Consider the following 22124-nt stretch of genomic DNA (forward strand, 5'->3'; position numbering starts at 1 on the left):
CAAATTAACTATGATCTATTTACCTCAAAAGGATATCTGGAAAACCCGAGATGTCTTTAACCGAAATGGGCCACGATGGAAACTTCTAGATTAGATTGAAATATGTTTATCTATGCATTTAGTGGTATTAGTAGAACACAAACATAGCACAACAGCAACATGACCTAAGAAAGATGCAATAATTGGGGCAACTGGTTAAAGGGTAGACTGCTGGATCGAGGTCAGTGCTCCTTGAAGAGGTTTTACTGATCTACGATTGCCACTTTTTTTGTTTTTATGTATGTATTCCCAGAGTACAAAAACTAGAAGTGGCGCCACAATATTCAGTATCATACTTGGAGAGCTGTATTCGTCATATTCACAGGATTTCATTGTTAAGAGGGCAGAGGAACATACAATCGTTGTACTTAAAACTCAAACTTCATTTGCATACATAAGAAGGAAAAGATAAGTTTATTTTCTTACCGTACTGACATCCAAAGGTAGAGTGAACACTATGAGAAAGCAAAGACACCAAGCTAGAAGTGTTGCAACAATCACAAGTCTATGTTGCTTTTTAAAGTCCCCATAGCGGTGAAGTATGAACAAGGCAAGAAAAAATACAAAAACTATTTCAATGCCTAACGCTGCACCACTCATTATTAAGGTTCAACTCCAGAAATCAAAGCACCTTCTCTGTAGCAGGCGTTAGTACCTGGAAAAGAAAAACAAAGCTGCAATTAATAAATGTAAATAAATCCCAGAGGCAAACGGTCAAACTCCCAGCCCTCCAGAGAAGATCTTTTGCCTTTTAACTTTTTTTTTACAAAGTTGAAAAAACCCACAATGCAGCAATTTGAGCTGATCTTGTCATGCTAAGCAAATTTACAGTTATATTACTCAAACCCCTAGTCTGTCAAACACATTCTAAACACAAATCTGTCAATCCTATTAGACACTGACATACGTAAACAGATGTTGCAAATTGATTAACACTGCTTAGAAACTGACCAATTCAAATAGCTGTAAGGATAGTTTTGGGGGCTCTTGGTATATTTTTTCACGGAAGTATTCCACAGCAATAGTCACACCAAAAGGTATGTTTACTTAGGCTTACTGTTTAAATGGGTCTATGCCTGGACATTTTTGTGTCTCTCTCACTGCACCCAATCAGTAGAGGAAGAGAGGTGTAACTTACTAAAGCACGGCACAATGTTAGCTATTTCTATATCAATGGTCTGTTGTTAAATCCTATGCTGTGCAGGAATCAACAGCAATGATCCGCTTAAACTGCTCTACAGGGCTACGCATCTTAGCATTTGTGCGGTTCTGTACAGTTAATTCATAGTGTTTTCGCACAAAGGTAGGTTTTTCACTCAAAGTAAATACGAATAGTTGAATGTGTGTCTTCAAAACTGGACAAAACTCTAACCTCCATCAACTGCAGAAAAGATCACTTTGAACACTGATAATGCACGGGCACACACATAATCATGTTATCAGGACATAAACATGTTTATTTACCCTGGGTTCTGAGCCCCCAGGTATGTACAGAAAGGCAATGCACCCACAAAAATCTCATATTGTCAAGTCATGCACATGCCAGACAACACATTAGAAGGAGACCACAGAAATGGCAGCCATGTACTACACATATGTCAGAAACAAAGCATAACAACTGAGTCTTTTGTATTGCGACAACATGTCACTTTGTAGAAAATGTATTTAGGGTGAAAAATGTCCTTGAGATACAACAACCACAATGGGCGGACAAGGAAGTCAATAGAGAGGTCTGCAAGAATCAAACCTGCTTCAGAATCATACACTAGAAAGGATAGTTGTGGACGAGGCTCATAAGGTGGGACCTGACACAACCTTGTCAGAGTTGCAGTTGTGCCTAAACAAACAGCTTATTGTACCACTGTCTACAGGAGTGGTCAGTGAAATATAAAGATAAAGAGCTGTGGGTTTAGTAGAGCATGGAAGAGGAGTAGTTGAGAGGTGGTATTCAGTGCACATTTGTTGTTTCCTACACTGTTGATCTTATGTTCTGTAATGAAGGTGTTGGCAAGCAGAACGTTGGGTAACTCTCCGAAGCACATTGCCGGGATGCTAAACGGCAATAGAGATGACTCAGAATCACAGCAGCCACATAGGAGGGCAGAAAACCAACACCAGGGATCTGGACCATTGATACTTCGGACTACTGAGGGTCTCTACCTAATCAGTGAACAATTGGGCTCTTTTGGGGGTACAGCAGGGAATTGAGTGTTTAGCACCTACAGAAAAGTAGTAGCTCGACTTTAAAACATCAGCAGTGACCTTGTCCCTTGGCAGGTCACTAATTATATTTCCTGGTTCTGATAAATATGCAGCAGAAGCAAGGAACAACTCCATAACACAACTGCCAGAGAGCTTGTTCTTTACCACAAGCATTGTTGAACAAACTCTATTGTAACAAAATATTTCAAAAGAACTGGGCCAAGGCTCAAGAGCCATGCAGCAAGTCTCACCCAGAACACTGGCACATGAAGGGAGAAGGAAAAGCAGATTGACAAAGAACAGTCAGCGAATACTGTACTTCAAAACAGTCACTCAGCATAAAGAGAAACTGCCAGGCAGAAGATCAACTTTTTAAGGTCAAACAGATGCACTTCAATACCCTACTACTTTCGATCATATAATACAGGACCCAGAGTTCAACAGACAATGTCCACGCCTTGCTCATGGGGCAAATCCAACACAAGAATCAGCAGAATTCTATGATGTTCAGTTGCTGCTTCATGTTTATAAAAATTAGCACTGCACGATAATGGCCTTCTGGCATCAAGCCCATGGAAAACCCAAGTGAGGCATGAGAACGCTCTAGAGTGTTAACACATATCATTTGCACAGTCTGCTTCACTTACAAAACTGTACCCATACATGCCTCCATTTTAAACTCTATACCTTTAATTGCAGAGTAGCCACAGCTTTAGAATCAATGTCTGCATGTAGTGAGCTGATGGGCCATCTCAGCATTCATTTCTCCACAGAGAGGTCCTTTTCCTTTACAAGGTCTTAAGATCCCACACTTTTTCAATTTTCATTAGGAGTGTGAGACTTATAAAATGCTGCTGCCCCCACACCTTTCTTTTTCTACTATTTTTCCTAGGCAAGTATCCCACAATCCACGTTACCCAGTCTATAGACTACGATAGGTTGGTCCCAAATTTGAAATGTCACCCTTTTCCTACATATCACTAGGACTTAATGGTGTGCCGTAAAACTTCACCAACTTTGGCACCTTCACAATATTGGGGCTTCAAAAGACTACCAGGCTGAGCCGACATCCTGCCTCTTTTAGTTTGAAATTTTAAAAACGTTCTTTCTTTGCTTCTGTTGCACAGTTACTCAGGCAGTTGATTATTGTGACCCAATCCTTCTTCACATCATCCATTATCCTGCCTTATCATAATTCACCAACTTGTCTGCACCATCTTGGTTTCCTCAGCCTACGGAGGTGAAGCAGAAAGGAGGAATTACAACTCCTAATGTCAACCAGCTTTAGGTTTCTCCCCACACCAAAGACAGATCCTAGACATAAGTAAAGGTTCTGAAACAGTGGTATTAAGATGTCATGCCTCTCTGAACTCAGCTACATTCCAGACAGACGCAACAGTGAAGACACCATATTGAACTCACAATAGAGCAGCAATTTTAAAGCCTGGCTGTGCTCCCTTGCGTCCAAGCCTGATCTTTAAAAGTACCATCAGTCCATGATTAGGAAATGGTCTGTATGTATTGGCTGTCTGTAGCATGGCATAACGGTTTACCAAGCCCTTCAATGAACAAACAAACAAATGCAATCTCTTTCCAACCTGAAGGTCACATGTGAAAGTGGATAGGTTCTTTCAGCATTTCACCCCTCAGATGATGATTAAATTAGAACGTTTTAGTTTGGTAGCCATAACAAGTTCAATGAAACTGCAATACTGCCAGCATAAAACAGTATAAAACAAGGCACGATAAAAGTATGTTTACTGCTTGAGATTTTATGGTATTTTAATTTTCAGTATACAACATTAGTTTCAACATTATCCATATGTTTGTCATCTTATCAATACTCATACATACTCATTGTGTGTCCTATGACAAAATTAAGCTGTAACTACAATATTTCCACATTTTTTAACTGAACTTTCATGCCTCATTAAGGTTTACATATGGTCATCCGGCACACACCTAGGCTTCAAAATTCATAACTGAAAAATTAAACAAACACTCAGAAGACAAAAACATTTCTGTATTTTCAAGATTAAAAATGTAGAGACAGGGCCTGGGAGTCGGACGTGGGCTTGCTCGAGGACGATGACTGAGTCGAAGCCTTGCAGAGCCCCAGAGAAATAGCCCTTCAGGCACGAATTAGGCTTGCCAGCTCCGTATTCTCCATAGATCATATGCCTCGTGCATGGTTTACATACGCATGGGTAAATGTACGAAGAATGAGTGTGTTCAAGGATGTGGGGAGTCTGGCTCCTTTTTAGGTCTCGCGACCTGCAAAGAGGCCGGGGAGACAGATGGTGCTGAGGTGGATGAGGATGCACAAGGTAAGGTGATGGTTTCGGGTCATAGGATCTGCCTGTGTCCACAGTAGCCTCCAGGGCTGGCAGCAACCATTCCACTGGAAGTTTTTCTGCAGAGGAGCCGGAGGAAAACCAAAGAATTAGAGATCACAAGTTAGAAGTCTTGAGGCTCAAGTTTAAGATTTTGGAAATGGAGAGGAAGAAGAATTACGCCTTGGAAGAACCGAAATTGACCTTGGCACATGAATTGAGAATGAGAGAGCTGATTTGGAGCTCGAGAGGCTTGAGGCCTTGAGTGTCTCAGCCCCGCAAGAAGAAAAGTGTTTAGCTTAGGAAGTGAGCTCTGCTGAGTTGGAGGTGGAGTCCAGCTCAGATGGTGGCAGCAAGTTTGTGTTATCTAGTGCGAGAAAGAAGTACAAACACTCAGAGATGTGGCGCCTGACTTGAGGGAGGGGGTTGACATACACCAGGGGGTTCAGGTTTATGAAGTAGCTCCAGTGGTGTGCAGTGTCCCTGAAGTAGATTGAGGAACTGACACAGGGAATTATTATCCTAGTGGTGGGAGGAACGCTCTACTGACTCTAGATGAGAGGTGCAGGGAGAGGGGTTCCCCCATGGTAGAAACCTTGGTGTGCGAGTGTGGAGACCGCCCAGAAGAGTGTGGGATGAGTGACGGAGACAGTCAGACACTGTCTTGCCAATCTCATGAGAGTGGTGTGGGGTATATATTTAAGATCAGGGGCATTTAATTTGTTTTCTATGTGCCGGAATGATGCCTTCTTTCGTTGTTATCTAGTTAGTTAGTTGAATGTGTGATACAATTGCATTGACATTGGGCATGTATACAAGATCAGGGGCACTGTACTTGCAAATAATGTGCCTTGATGTACCTTACATATTCTATTTCTGCTTAAAAGATGTTATGCTGCTGGGGGGCGTGGCCAAGATGGCGGCGGAGTAGGACGCCTTTTCGTGCCGCTCCGGCGCTGATCCAACAAAGCATCTAACAGCACAGTTTGGGGGTGCCCATGAGCCCCTACAGTGGCGGAGACGATCGCCTAGCGGAGCGGCAGACGTTGGTGGGGTCGCCGAGGCGGTGTGACCTTGGAAGCGCCTGCGAGAGCGAACGCACCCCGCGGCCTGTGAGACCCCGGGCTTTCCAGACACCGCGGCCCGGCGCGGTCGAAGGGCGGGGCCCCAGATCCGCCTGCAGACTCTGGAGTAGTCGGAAGGCTGTTCGGACCTGAGCTTGGACGAGGGAGGTCCTGACGACAGGGCCCAGCTCGTACCCCACCACACCTGGGGGAGGTGGAGCACCGACCCCTGGCCAAGCAGTGGCACTCGGACGACCAGTAGCACTTTACTACCTCCATCGACCAGCCCTCCCCTCGCGGTTGGCACCGGTGGCCTGTTTGAACTTTTGAGGCCACGGGTCTGGGTGCTGAGCGACGCCGAACGGCGGTGGGGCAAAGGAGTGACTTTACCGCTAATTGGAGGTGCGACACGTGCAGAGCGGAGGCACGTAGGGCCGAGGCAGAGGCGCACCGGTTCCCTGGGGTTCCCGCCTGGGATACTGGAGACGCCTACGGGTCGAGTGCTTGAACGCGGGGGGCCTGGAAACGCTTGGAGGTGACGGCGGGCGCCGAGCATTTGGTCCGCCTGCAGGCCCCGCTACTTTCCTTAACCACGTGGAGCCGGCGCAGGGCGCGGTGAGCCGCCATGTCTACTGTGCAGCGCAAGCGGAATCAGGGGAAGGACAAGGCCTCCCAACAACCGGCCTCCCCTGGGGCGAGTGGGTCGTCGAAGCACTCTGATGAAGACGCCCCAGCGACGAAGGCCTTCATGTCGGAGCTGTTCGCCTCCATCAAGGAGGATATATCAGAACTCAGGGCGCAACTCGCCTCCGACCTACGGGAAGTGCGGAGAGACGTGGACGGCATAGGAGAGAGGGTGGCGACCCTGGAAGACAGGGACCTGAGTGTGGCCACCGATGTTCACATGCTCCAGCAAGACATAATCCGCCTCACCGAGCAGAATTTGGACCTTCAACTGCACACGGAAGACCTTGAAAACCGCTCCCGTAGAAACAACATCCGTATACGGGGGGTGCCATGGGACGGCGAGGCGGGGGATCTCCGGGGGTACGTTCAGGAGCTGTTTCTCCAGGTCCTAGATGAGGCGGACACGACGGAGATACGGATGGACAGAGTGCACCGGGTGGGATTGCCACGGCGCGGGGGGGGCCCTCCCCCGGACATATTGGTGTGCGTCCACGATTTTCAACTTAAGGAGAGGATACTTCGGAAAGCCCGGGCCATCGAATCACTGCAATTCCGGGGCCACCGGCCACAACTATACCAGGACCTGGCTGCATCCACCCTGCAAAAGCGGAGGGACTTCCGACCTGTCACATCGTTTCTGAGAGAGAGGGGGATCGCCTATTCCTGGGGGCACCCTTTCAGGATTATCTTCAGATGGCAGAACCGCCTGGCCCAAATCCGCACGCTTCAGGCGGCAAAAGAGCTCTTGGGATTGGAGGATGTGCCGTCCTCGCAGGCCGCGGCGGCCTCTCCGTCTCGACGGCGCCGCCGTTCGAACTCATGGCACAGGGTGGGGCGCTCCCCCGCCGGTTCCCCTGCTGGACAGCGTCCGGACCTTTCTACCAGCCTGCAGGAACGAGGAGCAGCAGTCGCATCGGTGGCCTCGGCCACGTTGGCCGACTCACAGCTTAGCTCTGGGGCGGCGTAACCCCCGAAGAATGGCGGATCGGCGCCGGGGAGGCTCGGGCCTTCTGATCGGGGGTTTTGCAAGTACTCTGGTGGGAGACGACCTCGATTACGGCCAAGGGGAATAGTGGTTTCATTCCTCTGGCCTGTCACTTGATTGGGGGCTTCCTACGGACTTCGGCCTACTGATCTCGATGAGTATAGTTATTGCACTTTTTTTTCTATTTTTGTACAATGTTCTGTGTTGGTGCGGGGGGGGGTTTGGTTGGGGGACTGTGGGGTTGGGGGAGTGGGGGCCGTGACGGGAGACCTTTGGGGATGAATGCAGAGTGTGAGTGGTGGAATGCGTGCCATGCCGTGGAGGGGCTGATCCAACGACTATTCTGGAAACGCTTGGGAGCACGTGGCTGGGGGGAGGGGAGGAATGCAGGCTGGGCGCCAACTGTATTACTGTTAGCGAGTTCTCTGTTTGGTGTCTATCATGCCGATTAGTATAGGCACTTGGAACGTCAAGGGCTTGAACTCCCCTCAGAAGAGACAGAAGGTCCTGAAATATGTTGTAGACCATCATCTTGATGTTGTGGGGCTGCAGGAAACCCATTTAGCACGTAAGGATGAACTGCGGCTCCGTCACAGGGCGTACCCCATTGTGTACAGGTCCTCAGCTGTCACGAAGCACCGGGTAGTAGCTTTAATGTTTAAGGCAGCGTTGCATTTTCAACCTATGGGGGTCCGCAACGATAGAGAGGGGCGGTGGCTGATGGTCAAAGGGCACGTTCAGGGCAGGCTCTGTACATTTGTGGTGCTCTACTTGCCTAATACGGGACAGAATAAGTACTTGCAGGAGCTACTGGAGAAGGTGGGGGACTTTGCGGAAGGTCATGTGTTCATGATGGGTGATTATAACTTGGTTTGGGACGGAGAGGTGGATAGCTCGGGGGGGCGGCGGGCGGACACAGGGGTCTTCTCGGGGGCTACGCAGCGGGGGATGGAAGAGATGGGTCTGGTTGATGGCTGGAGGTTTTTTCACCCTGATGTAAAGGACTAAACGTTCTTTTCCCATGTGCACCACTCCTACTCCCGTCTGGACTACGTCTTCCTTAGTCAATCACTTAGAGGGAACATTTTAGATGCCGCCATTCTCCCGATATCTGTGTCGGACCACAGTCTCATGGTGCTCACGCTTCGGTGGTCGCCTCCTGACACCGCGAACCGGAAGTGGTACTTCCCGGCCTCGGTGGTCAGGGACGAGGTGTCCCATCAGGCCTTACGTCTGGCCATTCGGGACTTTTTTGAAAGCAATCCCCCTTCGGACACGTCCCTGGTGACCACGTGGGACGCCTTCAAGGCGACGATCAGGGGGACGTGCCTGGGCCTCAACTCGCAATTGAACGCTTTACGTAGGAAGGAGAGGGAGGCGCTGGAGGCAGAGGTGCTCACGCTAGAGAGGGAGCACAAAGCTAATCCCTCGAGGGTGACCCTACGTCCCCTGACGGCGGTGAGGGGCAAGTTGAAGGCGCATTATACGAATAGGGCTGAACTCACCCTATTGAGGCTGGGTCGGCACTCCTACTCCGGGGGTAACAAGATTGGCAGACACCTGGCCCGGCAATTGAAAGATAAGAGGGAGCGTGAATACATAGGTGGGATTAGAGATGCTGCGGGAGTGCTCCATCACAGTGACGGGGCGAAGGCGGATGTCTTTGGCCGCTTCTACGCCGCGTTGTACAAGGGGGAAGAGCTGGCAACTGCTAAACAGCGTGAATTCCTGCAGCGCTTATCGCTCCCGCAGGTATCAGGGGCCTGGAACGATTTACTTGATGCTCCGATCACGAGAGAGGAGGTCCTCTCTGCCATCAAAAACCTGAAATTGCACAAAGCCCCCGGACCCGATGGGTTCACCGCAGTCTTTTATCAGACCTATGCGACTGAGGTGTGTGACTTCCTGGTCGCCCTCTTTAACGACATGGTTGGACCTGGGGTGAATTCTGGGACCCTTGCGGAGGCAGTGATCACGGTCCTGCCGAAGCCGGGGAAGGACCCGGAGCAGTGTACCTCGTACCGCCCCATAGCCTTGCTCAATATCGACGCGAAGCTCTACTCGGCTATTCTAGCGAGTCGCCTACAGGACCTGCTGCCGTCGATTATCCACGCGGACCAATCTGGCTTCATCAAAGGCCGCCAGACGCATGATAACACTAGGAGGGTAATCCACCTTATTGAGAAGGCGGACAGGTTCCGCATCCCGGCGGTCTTGGTGGGGCTGGATGCGGAGAAGGCCTTCGACCGAGTGGACTGGGGCTTCCTATTCCACACGTTACAGGCGTTTGGTTTCTCCGATCGATTCATCGCGATGGTGAGAGCCAACTTTTGCAGCCCGCGATCGAGGGTGGCGGTGAACGGCCACTTGTCGACCTTCTTCCGGCACTCACGAGGCACTAGGCAGGGGTGTCCCCTCTCGCCCTTGTTGTTTGCGCTCAGCATTGAACCTTTGGCGCTGGCCGTCCGGGGGCATGAGGGGGTGAAGGGCATCCCTTTCACGGGGGAACAGCACAAGATCACCCTTTTTGCAGATGATGTCCTATTGTCGGTGGCCGACCCCGCTAACTCTCTCCCATGTGTACGGGATATATTGCTGGAATTTGAAGCGGTGGCCGGCTTCAAGGTTAACTATGGCAAGTCGCATGTCCTGAACCTGACCCTATCTCAGGCCGAGGTGGCTCGGGTGAAGGCGACGACACCTCTGGCCTGGGCCTCGGGCTCCATTCTATACCTAGGGGTTCACCTCACCCCCACAGTGGGCGGCCTCTTCACGGCCAACTTCCCGCCCCTCTTGGCCAAGTCGCGTGCGGAACTGGAGAAATGGAAACCAAAATTCCTATCCTGGTTGGGACGGGTACATGCTATCAAGATGGTCCTTCTCCCCAAGTATCTATACCTGTTCCAGGCCCTACCGATCCCGCTGCCCTCCACTTTTTTTAGCCACCTTAAATCGATGATGCTGAAATTTGTCTGGCAGGGTGGTCGAGCGCGACTTTCGTTTACACTCCTGCGACGCCTGCGGAATGAAGGGGGGGTAGGCCTTCCGGACTTCAACCTCTATTATAAGGCGGCCCAACTTAGAGTCATAGTGGAGTGGTCACAGCAGTTTTCGGACAAACACTGGCTGCATATGGACCGGAGTGTGGCAGGCCGGTCCATCTGGGACCTGGCATGGAAGCCAAAGCGGGACCGCCCAGTGAACGCGTATATTAGTACCCCCACGGGGACTACGCTGAAAGTTTGGGACACGCTGGCGGGCGATGAGAGGTGGACGACCTTTCCATCCCCATTCACTCCATTGCATTTTAATCCGGAGTTCCCACCGGCGCTCGCCGAGGGCCCCTTTGACGGCTGGAGGGAGGGGGGATGCCGGGCGTTACTTCACTTGTTCCATGGCCCCGATCCCCTGACGTTTGAGAACTGCATGCGGGACTACCAAGTGCAGCCAGGGGAGCGGTACCGGCATCTACAATTGCTTCATTGGGCCACATCGCCGGGGGTGCGGGAGGCGGCGACGAGACCTCTGTCCGACTTTGAAGCCTTTCTCCTGAGGACCTCTGCCATGAAGGGGGCCATCTCTTTTCTATACCAGCTGCTGCTCCGCTCGGCCCTTTCCCCCAGACCGCGCTACATGGAGCAATGGGAGGAGATGGTGGGGAGGGATATCACTGACAGAGAATGGTCGGCGCTTTGGAAGGACATGACGCAATTTAATCATTCCATACTCCTGAGGGAGGCGCATTTCAAAACTCTTACGCAATGGTACATGGTCCCGGCTCGACTTCATCGCATTTTCCCGGCGGTCACGGACAGGTGTTGGAGGGGTTGCGGCCTCCTGGGGGACTTCCGCCACATTTGGTGGGATTGCCCGATCATTAAGCCCTTCTGGGTCGAGATTTTGTCCCATATTAAGGACATTCTGCGGTACCCTGTCGACGACTCCCCTGAGTTCGTGCTACTGGGTTTGAGAGACCCCGGTCTTGAACACCAAACGCGAGCCGACAAAAAGATCCTGTGGCTGTGTCTCGGCGCGGCTAAACTCACGTTGGCTTCGGCCTGGAAACGGAAGGAGGCTCCGGCGGTTTCCCTTTGGCACTCTAGATTGTGGAGACTTTTGAGTCTCGAGAGAATGGCGGATATATTTATAGGCAACTACAAAAACTTCAGGCACGAGTGGGGCCCCTTGGTGTCCTTTCTTTCTGCTGGCTTGCCTTCGGCTGTTTGCCCGGCATCATTGAGGAATTTACACTTGTTTCAGCTCTAGAGTATGCTTGTTGGATGATTGGAGAATGCGAGCGGCGCCGTCACGGGGGGGGGGGGGGGGAGTTCTTGGGGGGAGGGGCTGGGTGCTACATTGGGACAGTTGCATCGCCGAGATGAGGCTTACTTAGAGATCGGGGCGATCCTGGACTATTTACCGGCTGCACTGATTGAGCTACCCCATGCTGGGGGATAGGTGCGGGACTGCCGACATTCTCAGCAAATGAAGACTTTACCCGCTGGCTTTTGGTTTTGCTGCTCTGCCTCATCTTACTTTCACGCTTTCCCACTGTGTGGGACCAGCTATGCACCAAATGTGGTACCTTTTGTTTATTGTTATTTTTTCTTTGTCTGCAAAATAAAAAATTTTACAACAAAAAAAAAGATGTTATGCTTAACTGGGCATTGCTAGGATATAATACCAGTGGCTTGCAACTTTTTTACAATGTGCTTATTTGTGCCATTTCCGATTGATGCTTGCCTGTAAGACTCTACGTATAGCCACATATACTGTGTCACATAGACCAATGTTTGTCTAATAATAACAATGTCATTCCAGATTTTAGTATGAGCAGCATGTTTTTACTCTCTTTCTGGGACTGTCTATCTCCTGTATTCTCTAGTACTTGTTATACGACTGTTAGTTCACATGGAGGGTGCGGTGCAGAGATAGTACTTAGATGCTGTCGACCTTATCTTAATAACATATTCGCCAAAACCTGATTAAGATGCTGGCGTGAAATTCACCCTTAAACTGTATTTTATAAGAACTGTTAATTTTCTTACACTCACTGATACTGCTTTTAAACTTGTGAGTATATATTTTTGGGGACACGCATATCCCGGTTGTGTGTCAAGTCCGTCCACTTCTAGAATTATAAATACAAGTGTAGGTAGTGACATTAAGTGAGGTCCATTGTGAGCGGATGCTTCGTTTACAGTTGACATCATATTTTTATCACCAAAGATTAGCGACATGTCGTCATGCGTGTTGTGTAGTTCATTATAACATCAAGAAACTACAACTATGGCCAATGCGATCAGGATGCGCACATTCTATGTCATGAATGCATCCTCACGTCTTTTGACGTCGGGTAACTGCGCCCTGTTACATATACGGCGTCGGCCGGTTGCACCTATCTCATACGTAGGGAGCTGAATTCCACGCGCTTTGGGTAGGTTCCTGGAAAGGGGTTGGTAATGGGCAGTTTTTTAGATACTGTTGGGTAGTGTGGACCTTTTGAGTTTGATTTACTAAGATGCTTTCTGCATCTCTGCAGGACTTCCATTCTTGTCTGCCAGATACAGAACTTTGGCTTAGAGAGAATTCTCTTCAATTAAACGCCGACAAGACGGAAGTCTTGCATTGTGCAGTATTCATTCTAAAAGACTTTATTTCGGTTTTTATACAATCCATAAAAGTACAGATACAGTGATAAAAAACAATTTAAAACACATTAATTGTAAACACATGTCGGATAAAGTGCCAAAGGTGCAGGAATGTGCTATCTTCTATACAATGGAATCAAGAAAGTAAATAATTCATCACAGGGGACCATTACCGATCCATACAAATTCTCAGCTTCACAGTCAATTTTAAAAATTCAGTAATTTGGAGAATACGGTCACTATGCAAAAGTTGTAAATACATTAATGCCGGTCTGATCGGAGTAAAATTAAGTTTTTTTTAAAAGGGTAACCAGATAGCGCTTGCGTGGGTATTCATAAAACCTACATAACAATATAAAATGCAGCATATCCTGCGGAGACTTTCCGTCGCAGCCGCAGGGTGCTGCAAATTTGTTAAAAATATCAGTTTTTGGCCTAATCAGCAGATGATGAAAGAGATTCAATCTAAACCTTGTTCGCAGGAACTTTTCATGAGAGGTCAGTGAGCCAAACAAACATGGCTCTGTGGTTTCACACGTTTTCAGTATGACAAATTTTCTCACACTTTGTTTCTGGAGCTCCACACCTTCCCTCTGGGTCTTCCTGTCCATAAGGAAGGCACGTTTAGTTAACTCCAGATCCCCTTTTGTAATCTGACTTGGGTGTTCAAACAGATCCAGACGGCCAAGCCTGGCAAAGCTGGATTTCAGATATTTTATCCATGGAGTGCCCATTGCCTTATCCTGGATCAGATAGTCCCTCACAATCAGATGTGTCAGAGGTATATCCTGATTCAGCCACAGTTTTAACCAACAGGGCAACGGGCGTAAGGAAAAAGTTTCACTTAGATATTGTGTCCCTAGCTCTTCGTGTACTGCAAAATTTGACGTGCCTGCAGGGACACACAGGAGGCGCTTCATGAAGAAATTTTCAGCAATCTGCAGCTGCTCACCGGCAACATACCCCCAAATTTCACTACCATATATAGCAGTTGCCACTGATTTTGCATTATAAAGTTTCAACATGGCACTGGTAGGTTTTTTTCCCAGTTTCGATGCAAAGTTAAAAATCGAAGCTTAACCCTGACCGGTTCCCCTTTCTTTTTTGCAAGATGAGGACCCCAGTTAAGTTTAGTATCAAAAAGAACCCCAAGATACGAGAATGTTTTTGATATGGGGATTACTACTTCATCAATTTTAAATGAAAAGTTCCTTCTTGGTTGTTGGCCAACTTGCATAACAAATGATTTCGAATTGTTGACCAAAAGATCTCTTTCCGTCATAAACAGTTTAAAAGCATTTAAGAGAGCCTGAAGACCCCTCTCAGTTCTGGAAATTAAAACCGCATCATCTGCGAATAAAAGCCCAGGGATTCCCCGCCTGCCGACTGCAGCAGCTATCTATCAGTCTATCTATGCAGCACGCTATCTAGCTCATTAATATAAAAATTAAAAAGGAAGGGGGCCAAGATACATCCTTGGCGAACACCCTTTCTAATGTCAAAATTATTTGCTGTACTCAGATCTTGAGATTATCTCACATTTGCTCTAGTATTGCTATGTAGATCAATAAGAAAATTAACAATTTCCCTAATCTACACCCTTCACCCTCATGGACTGCCACAACTTTCCTCTGTTTACACAGTCGAAAGCTGAGGACAGATCAATGAAGGCGGGGTGGATGGTACCCCTTTGACCAACAGTGTACTTACTTAATATTAAAAAGAGGTTAAGGCACTGAGTTATTGTTGAACGGCCACTGCAGAAACCATACTGGGAGATGGACAAGATGTTGTTTTCCATCGCCCAGGCTGAAAGTCTCTGCAGTAGGATTCTTCCTACTATTTTAACCATAGAGTCTATTAGTGAAATAGGTCTATAACAATGTGGGCTACCTTTGTCCCCCTTCTTGTAAACCGGGACAACCATTTTTCACAGCAGCATTAAAAACAGACTCTAATATGGGTGCCCAAAAATTTGGCTCAGACTTAAGTCTGGAGGAATCCCATCAGGACCGGGAGCTTTCCCGGCTGTTAGTCCTACAATACCCTCTGTAACCTCACCTCTATCAAAACTAATTATTTCACCATTATTGCAAGGGACAAGGTTGGATGTTTCATCCATCGAGCAGCAATATAGTTGCTTAAAGTGTGCTTCCCACTCCTCCTTTGGTATGTAGCATTCCAAACCATTACCCGGCTCATGGACCAGGAAAGGTTTCTTCATTACCGCCCAGAATTTGGAGCTACATCGCAAGGTAGTGGGATCAAGGATCTCGCTCCATGCCTCTTTTCTTAGGGATTCCTTATGTTTGGCAATTGTAGCTTTGTATTCTTTCCGACACATCTGAACTGTCGCCTTTGTTCTAGGTTTAGCTACCAGTGCCAACCTTAGATTTCTTGCTGCTTTAGAGCAATCGTGGTTAAACCATTTCGGTCCCATATTCTCTAAATTATTTGCTGGAGCAGACAACAACTGGGAGACTTTGTCTGATAGACTTTGGAAGGCACTAAGGACCTTACTCGGCTGCGAACCTTCTTGAGTGCAAACCATAATTTCATCTGCACAAATGGCTTTAATGTCTTTGTACAGCAGATCTGGGCGGATCTTAGACCATCTTAGTCGGCGTCTCCCATCAGTTGTGCTCACCCTACCAGTGCTATGATTCGGTCCTTCTTTAGCTATCCATGGACCCCTCAGGTGAACAGTGAGCAGATTATGATCACTAAATTCACTTTCTTTGATAGTGAAAGAATCCACAAAGGACTGCTTTGGGGATGTAAGTAATACAAAATCAATGAAATTTCCCCTCCCATGCCCCTTAAAGGTCTGGGTCTCAAAACACTTGGTGGGATCCAACAATGCCATGGTCAACGTCAAGTCCAGATCATTCAATAGATCATTAAAAAGTTCCCCCTCTGTCGTGTGTTCCAAATGCAAACCCTCGGATCGTGCACAATGCAAATCCGAAATACTCTTCAAAAAGGGGTCACCACAAGGGTGAACATTAAAATCACCCATGATCATGAGATTGTGGAGGCAAACCTTCATTGAGATACTGATAAAGACATTTCAGGGCTGATATTTGACTCGAAACTGAGCATGGATTGACAGCGTTATAAAAATTGACCAAACCGGCCGTACAGTTTTCTCCTGTTAAAATTAAACCAATGATTCCAGAATTGCTTGTTAAGACTCTATGTACTTTACAAGATAGTGCAACAGGGATAAACGTGACCTTCCCCCACTTAGGTCTTCCCCTAGTTGTTGCTATTGCAGGGACATAGAATGCCTTACACCCTTCAAGGAAATGGTCACATTCAACTGGCCAAGTCTCCTGCAAACAAATAATCTGATACTGCTTAATATACCTAATCCAATTGCAGTCCTCCATCTTAGCACCCAATCCTGCAATGTTCCATGAGATTACATTGTTTTGACTAATTTTTACCCGTGTGATCTCTGTACATCCCACATCAGCCAATCTCTCCAATCTCTCCTTTCCCTGTCTCTCGGATTCCTCACGTCAATCGCACGGTTCCAGATCCGAGAGTAAATCAAATCTATTCTGCGTTGCAACATTGAACCCATTCATACAGTGGTTATCAACATTATACAGATATGTTACTTCAGGGGCCGGAGGCTGAATAGGAATAAATGGTCTAATTCTCCTAGGATTAGGAGGGGCTTTAATTAGATGAGTGTAGAAATAGCCGAATGGGCGTACACATACACTGTTCACATTGTAAACTAAGGAGGCCGCTCTTAATAAGACTGTCGCAACGTGTTGGGGATGCTTGAAGTTAACAATAATAAAATTCCTACTAACTGTCTTTCTGGACGGACCAATCCAGTTCACCCTTCTCGTTGACAATATTTGATCAGAGTATGTGATTGGAAAGCCGCATCTATTATTCAACCATGATACAGTTTTATTTTTTAGTGATTCATGGGATTCCTCATAGGGTTGAGCAGAGTGACAATCAATGGGCGGGACATTTGTTAGTACAACCACATAAGGTGCACAGTCAGGCGGAAGATTAATGTAGCGACATTTCTTTACTTGTCTAGTATCTGGGTTACCCTCTGGATCTACTGTAGCCTGTTTATTCTGGCCGATTGGTGGTGTCAGATCAGGTGAGGCAGTTTCGATTACAGTTGTTTGCTGACTAGTTTGTTGTGAGTTCACTCTAACAGTTTCCTGCCCCTCTCCAGCAGAGCCCTTGTCCACAGCCTTAGATCTTTCGGCGGAGGCTGAGGCCAAGTGTGTTGCTATCAGTCCACCTAATCTATTAACTTCTAGGGCCACAGTATCCAATTTAGATGTCAAGGGTTTCAACAGCTCTTCTATCTTTGCCTCTATCTTAGCTTCTATAGTGCGAATCAATAGGGTAATTGCTCCGAGCTTATGTTTGTACCAGCTACATTTTTATCTACATGTAAATCAGTTCCAATAGCAGAGCCATTAGGAACTAATTGGACTGTTTCTACTCTACTCCTGCGTTTGATTTGTAACTTTCTACAAGTTCTCACTGGTCTGTGGGCAGGCGGTCGCTGCTCTATTGCCTCAATAGGTATAACAGGTATATCAGGTAAATCCTCATTCAACTCGGCATGCACCTGCGCTTCAGCCGTTATGACTGCCCTATCACTCACATCAGGAATATCAACCACAGCTGAATCCACCAGTGGGATAGGCATAACTTCATGTAAAACAGGATTGGTCCCTCGGCCTAGCGAGGCCCTACGATCGTTATTAATTTGATTCACCATTTTTACCAAGTAATTGTCCATGGTGCCCAACCCAGATGCAATTTTATCAGTTTGGGATTTAGACATCGTCCAAACTTGATTTTGTACTTAGGTACCAGATGGGAAAACTAAACAAACTTCAGAAGCACTTTATCCTGATAACAGAGTTAAAGGTCTCACTTGGGTATATAGGTCCTTTAGTGCAGGGCCAAAGTCCGTGGCCCAGCCAGCCTCTTCCGGCCTCTGAGGGCCACAGAGGGCCCGCCATGTGCCCGGGCTTAACCCGGCGCCGCGCGTGTCCGCGACGATGAGGAAGCCTCCGTTCTTTTGAGTGCCTCCGGTCGCGCTGCAGCTGGGGTGGTCGTCACTGACCGCTAAGCCTGCTGGGAGCTGTAGTTTCTCCCCTCAAAGCCATGCGGAGTCACAAGCAGCGGCTGCGGGGAAAACAGACAGCGTCAGGGGCCCAGAAGGAATGCTGGCGGCAGGGAAAGGTGAGTCCGCTCTGGCCCTTGCCAGTAAATACTGTCCCCGCTCCTCCGAGGGAGCCTCCGTTCTTTTGAGCGCCTCCGGTCGCGCTGCAGCTGGGGTGGGCGTCACTGACCACTAAGCCTGCTGGGAGCTGTAGTTTCTCCCCTCAAAGCCATGCGGAGTCACAAGCAGCGGCTGCAGGGAAAACAGGCAGCGTAAGGGGCCCCAAAGGAATGCTGGTGGCAGGAAAAGGTGAGTCCGCTATGGCCCTTGCCAGTAAATACTGTCCCACATTCTATGTCATGAATGCATCCTCACGTCTTTTGACGTCGGGTAACTGCGCCCTGTTACATATACGGCGTCGGCCAGTGGCCGGTTGCACCTATCTCATACGTAGGGAGCTGAATTCCACGCGCTTTGGGTAGGTCCATGGAAAGGGGTTGGCAATGGGCTGTTTTTTAGATACTGTTGGGTAGTGTGGACCGTTTGAGTTTGATTTACTAAGATGCTTTCTGTATCTCTGCAGGACTTCCATTCTTGTCTGCGAGATACAGCACTTTGGCTTAGAGAGAATTCTCTTCAATTCAATGCCGACAAGAGGGAAGTCTTGCATTGTGCAGTAGGTAGAAACCCCCACACTCCCGTATGATTGCGGACCCATTTCCTCTGCCACCCCCTTGGTTCCCAGCAACACGGTACGTAACTTGGGAGTCTGGTTCAATAACAGACTGACTCTTGAAAATCATGTGAACAAAATAGCTGGGACTAGGGGATTTGTGGGAGCATTTGAGCAATAATTTGGATGGGTTCTAATGTTGTAGCGCCTGTTCTTGCATGTACACTAATTCTTAATAACTGGAAAAACTCCAAAGCCGTTTCCTTCAAAATGCGGCAAGAATGGCTTTTCTTCCTTAGAGGTGCTGATAACATCTCTTTACAGTTCTCAACTTGGCGATATACCATCAGGAAAATGTGGGATTCTCTTAATGTCTTCTCCTTTGAATGTGAGCCACCTTGAAACAATTGGCACTCCTGCCTGGCTCCTTAAGGTTAGGCAATATATATGGGAGCATAACTTAACTGTATCACTGGGTAGTATTAACCGCATCGCTGCGGCGCGAATTCCCCGCCCATGCTGACTCCGCCTTGCGCGGGTGGAGTCATGACGGAACGGTTCCGTCATCCGCACAGCTCAACCGACGTGCATGACGGAACCATTCAGTCAACAGCATCGAAGGGGTTAAGCTTGGAGTACTTAATAAATACTGACAATTTTCCCTTAAGTCAAGCATTTACGATGCCATTCTCCTTATTTTTGTCCCACCACACGGGGTATGTATCTAACCAAACATGCTAAGCACTCCTTACTAGAAAAGTCCTTCAGATTAAGGTATTAAAATGCAAAGAAAGATGTTACAAGTGGATTATGTTAAATTTGCTTAACTAGGTTATATCTATGTACACATGACAATGATATGATAACTCGTATGCTACAATCCTTGATACAATGTTATGACGTCTTCTCTACCAGTTGTACTTCTAAGTAGAATGTACACCAAAACACAATTGGCTTCCACTTTGTATTCTATGTTCCTCCCTCATAAACATGTCTGTTGAAAGGAACGTTCCATATTCTTTGTAGAGTTCGGTATATTATTTATATTTTTTGTACTTCTCACCTTTGTTACAATTTTGGAAATCTCAAGAAAACGATTGGCTATTCCACTGAGCCTATTGCGTCCTGCAAGCACACGGATACCCACTTTGTGATTAGCCTCACTGTACACATGGACTGATTGCTTGATTGAGTGGCTGCGTGGAGTCAGTGCAGTGGTGGCGAGACTGCCAGTCCCGGGATGTCGAGACTGCCAGTCCCGGGATGGCGAGACAGCCAGTCCCGGGATGGCGAGACAGCCAGTCCCGGGATGGCGAGACAGCCAGTCCCGGGATGGCGAGACAGCCAGTCCCGGGATGGCGAGACAGCCAGTCCCGGGATGGCGAGACAGCCAGAGCAGGGATGGCTAAACTTCCATTGCAGGCAAAAGGGAACTGTCAGTGCAGAGAGAAAAGAACTGCTAGAGCAGGGATGGGGAGACCGTCATGGCTTGAATGGTCAGGATGCCAGGGTAGGGATGAAGGGGGTGCCAGGGCACTGATAGAGGGAATGCCAATGGCCGGGATGGAGGGAATGCCAATGGCTGGGATGGAGGTAATGACAAGGATGTAGGGAATGCCAATTGCAAGGATGGAGGGAATGCCAATGGCTGGGATGGAAGGAGTGGCAGGTATGGGATGGGTGAAACGTCAGTGCTGGGACCAAAGGGATGCGATCCGTGTAACGAAGAGCGATGAGTCTGTGCTGTACGAAGGCACTGACACCTATGATAAAGAGGCAGCCAGAGAAGGGCTACAGAGCTCACCTGCTCTCTTCTATGGCCGTCCTTCGGTGCTCGGCTCTCAGGGTTTCCTACATACCCTACTAACGTCTCGGGGGAGGATGCTCACTGCGCTCCCCGCAGCCTCAGTAACCGCACGCTCTTTGCGCCCTTCTTCTACCCGTACAACTCAGCTACGACTCTTCTGACATCAGAAATGACAGGCTGGATCTGCTACACAGCACCTTCGATGCGTCACTTCCGCATCTCTCACCACGTGACGTACACCACCGGCACCACACGCAGGGCTCAGCTGTTCTGTCACGGCTGAGGTTTCTGGGGCGTGTAGTTTGTTAGTGAGCGGAGGTTTATCCGTTTTAGCTGCAGCAGTTATTTATTTCGAGCGAACATGTTCACAAAAGCATAGACGTCAATCTTTCCACTGTCTAGAAAGTAAGTCAAATTTTCACATGGCGATATTTACGACTTGACAGAGTATTTCATCGGTTCTTGAAATTTACCTACATAAAAGATTAGTAACTTGTGCTTTTGTTATTTTTCCGTGACCTCACCATTATGATAATTGTATGTTTAGATGTAGCAGAATGCAGAGAGAATGCAAGACCATAAAAAACAATATTCAATGTGCACTCGAGAACCCTGGTACCTACTAATGTGGCTAAGGTAGTAACAAGCATTGGCAAAGCGATCAGGTATCGGCAATGCAAGAGTCATAGGTGCTGTCAATGTTAATGTCTATTGCATTGTTCACTACTTTGTTCCCTCTTCCGCCTGTCATCAACTGTATGTTCTAGAATGTTGACAGACAACAACTGATGACTGCAGTGACCGGACGCTAATACCGGATCTCCTCACTGTTCTGTATATGTATGTGGTGGAAGTGTTCTAACAAACATCTACTGTATACCTCAACGTATGGAAGTCATCTTTACAAATGTGGCGACGAGCTTCCAACACATCCGGGCCAAGCGTGTAACTAACTTCATAAATGTTTATTTTTCAAGAATTTACAAGCGTCAATTAAGAAGCCCCTACCTACTTGATTACTTTTCCAGTGGGCAATTACAAGATTCTTCAACATCAGGTCAGTGAGTTCTGAGGAAATCGCATATTCTTAAAATCAGTCTGTAATAAAGGATAAATGCAGGAATTGGATACGTTTCCTGTAATAACTCGAAGAGCTCAATCACATGTCATCCAGTAAGTTCAGCATCTCAGGAACAACTGTCCTTTACAAATGATGCACAGTATCATGACATGTATAACATTCTACATTCTAGCAGTGACCTAAACTGGCACATGCACAAAGAAAGAACAACAGTACATTTAAGAAATGCAAACACAACACAGTCTTAAGTTTCGTGAAATTTTCAAGCTGTGACTGCGTCCAGACTTCACTTCATGGACATCTCTCAGATATGACAGTTCATACTGCTGTTACCAACCGGATTATTCAATTTGTCTAACTACTCTTCTCTAGACCGTCACCTCTCACGGAGACTTGTTGCTACCATGTTCTAGCCCTGTGAACCTACGTCTATGGCCCCTG

At 47.7% G+C, this 22124-nt stretch overlaps 2 protein-coding genes across 2 annotated transcripts in view; one reads left to right on the forward strand and one right to left on the reverse strand.

The window, feature by feature from the left end:
• The window catches only part of LMBRD2 (LMBR1 domain containing 2), a 420428-nt gene extending 399588 nt beyond the window's left edge, over positions 1–20840 (reverse strand). Inside the window, exons 1-2 of the mRNA XM_086960534.1 lie at positions 20600–20840; positions 466–694 (exon numbers count right to left, since the gene is read on the reverse strand). Coding sequence (XP_086816660.1) covers positions 466–639 — 174 coding nt within the window. The 5' untranslated portion in view covers positions 640–694; positions 20600–20840. The remainder of the gene's footprint in view (positions 1–465; positions 695–20599) is intronic.
• Positions 20841–20909: 69 nt separating this feature from the next.
• Positions 20910–22124, forward strand: part of SKP2 (S-phase kinase associated protein 2) — a 217016-nt gene continuing 215801 nt past the window's right edge. The window contains exon 1 of the mRNA XM_086960536.1: positions 20910–21007. The gene's annotated coding sequence lies outside the window, so the exon portion shown is untranslated. The remainder of the gene's footprint in view (positions 21008–22124) is intronic.

This window comes from Lissotriton vulgaris, chromosome 3_1 (assembly GCF_964263255.1).
Source record: "Lissotriton vulgaris chromosome 3_1, aLisVul1.2, whole genome shotgun sequence".
Lineage (NCBI taxonomy): Eukaryota > Metazoa > Chordata > Amphibia > Caudata > Salamandridae > Lissotriton > Lissotriton vulgaris.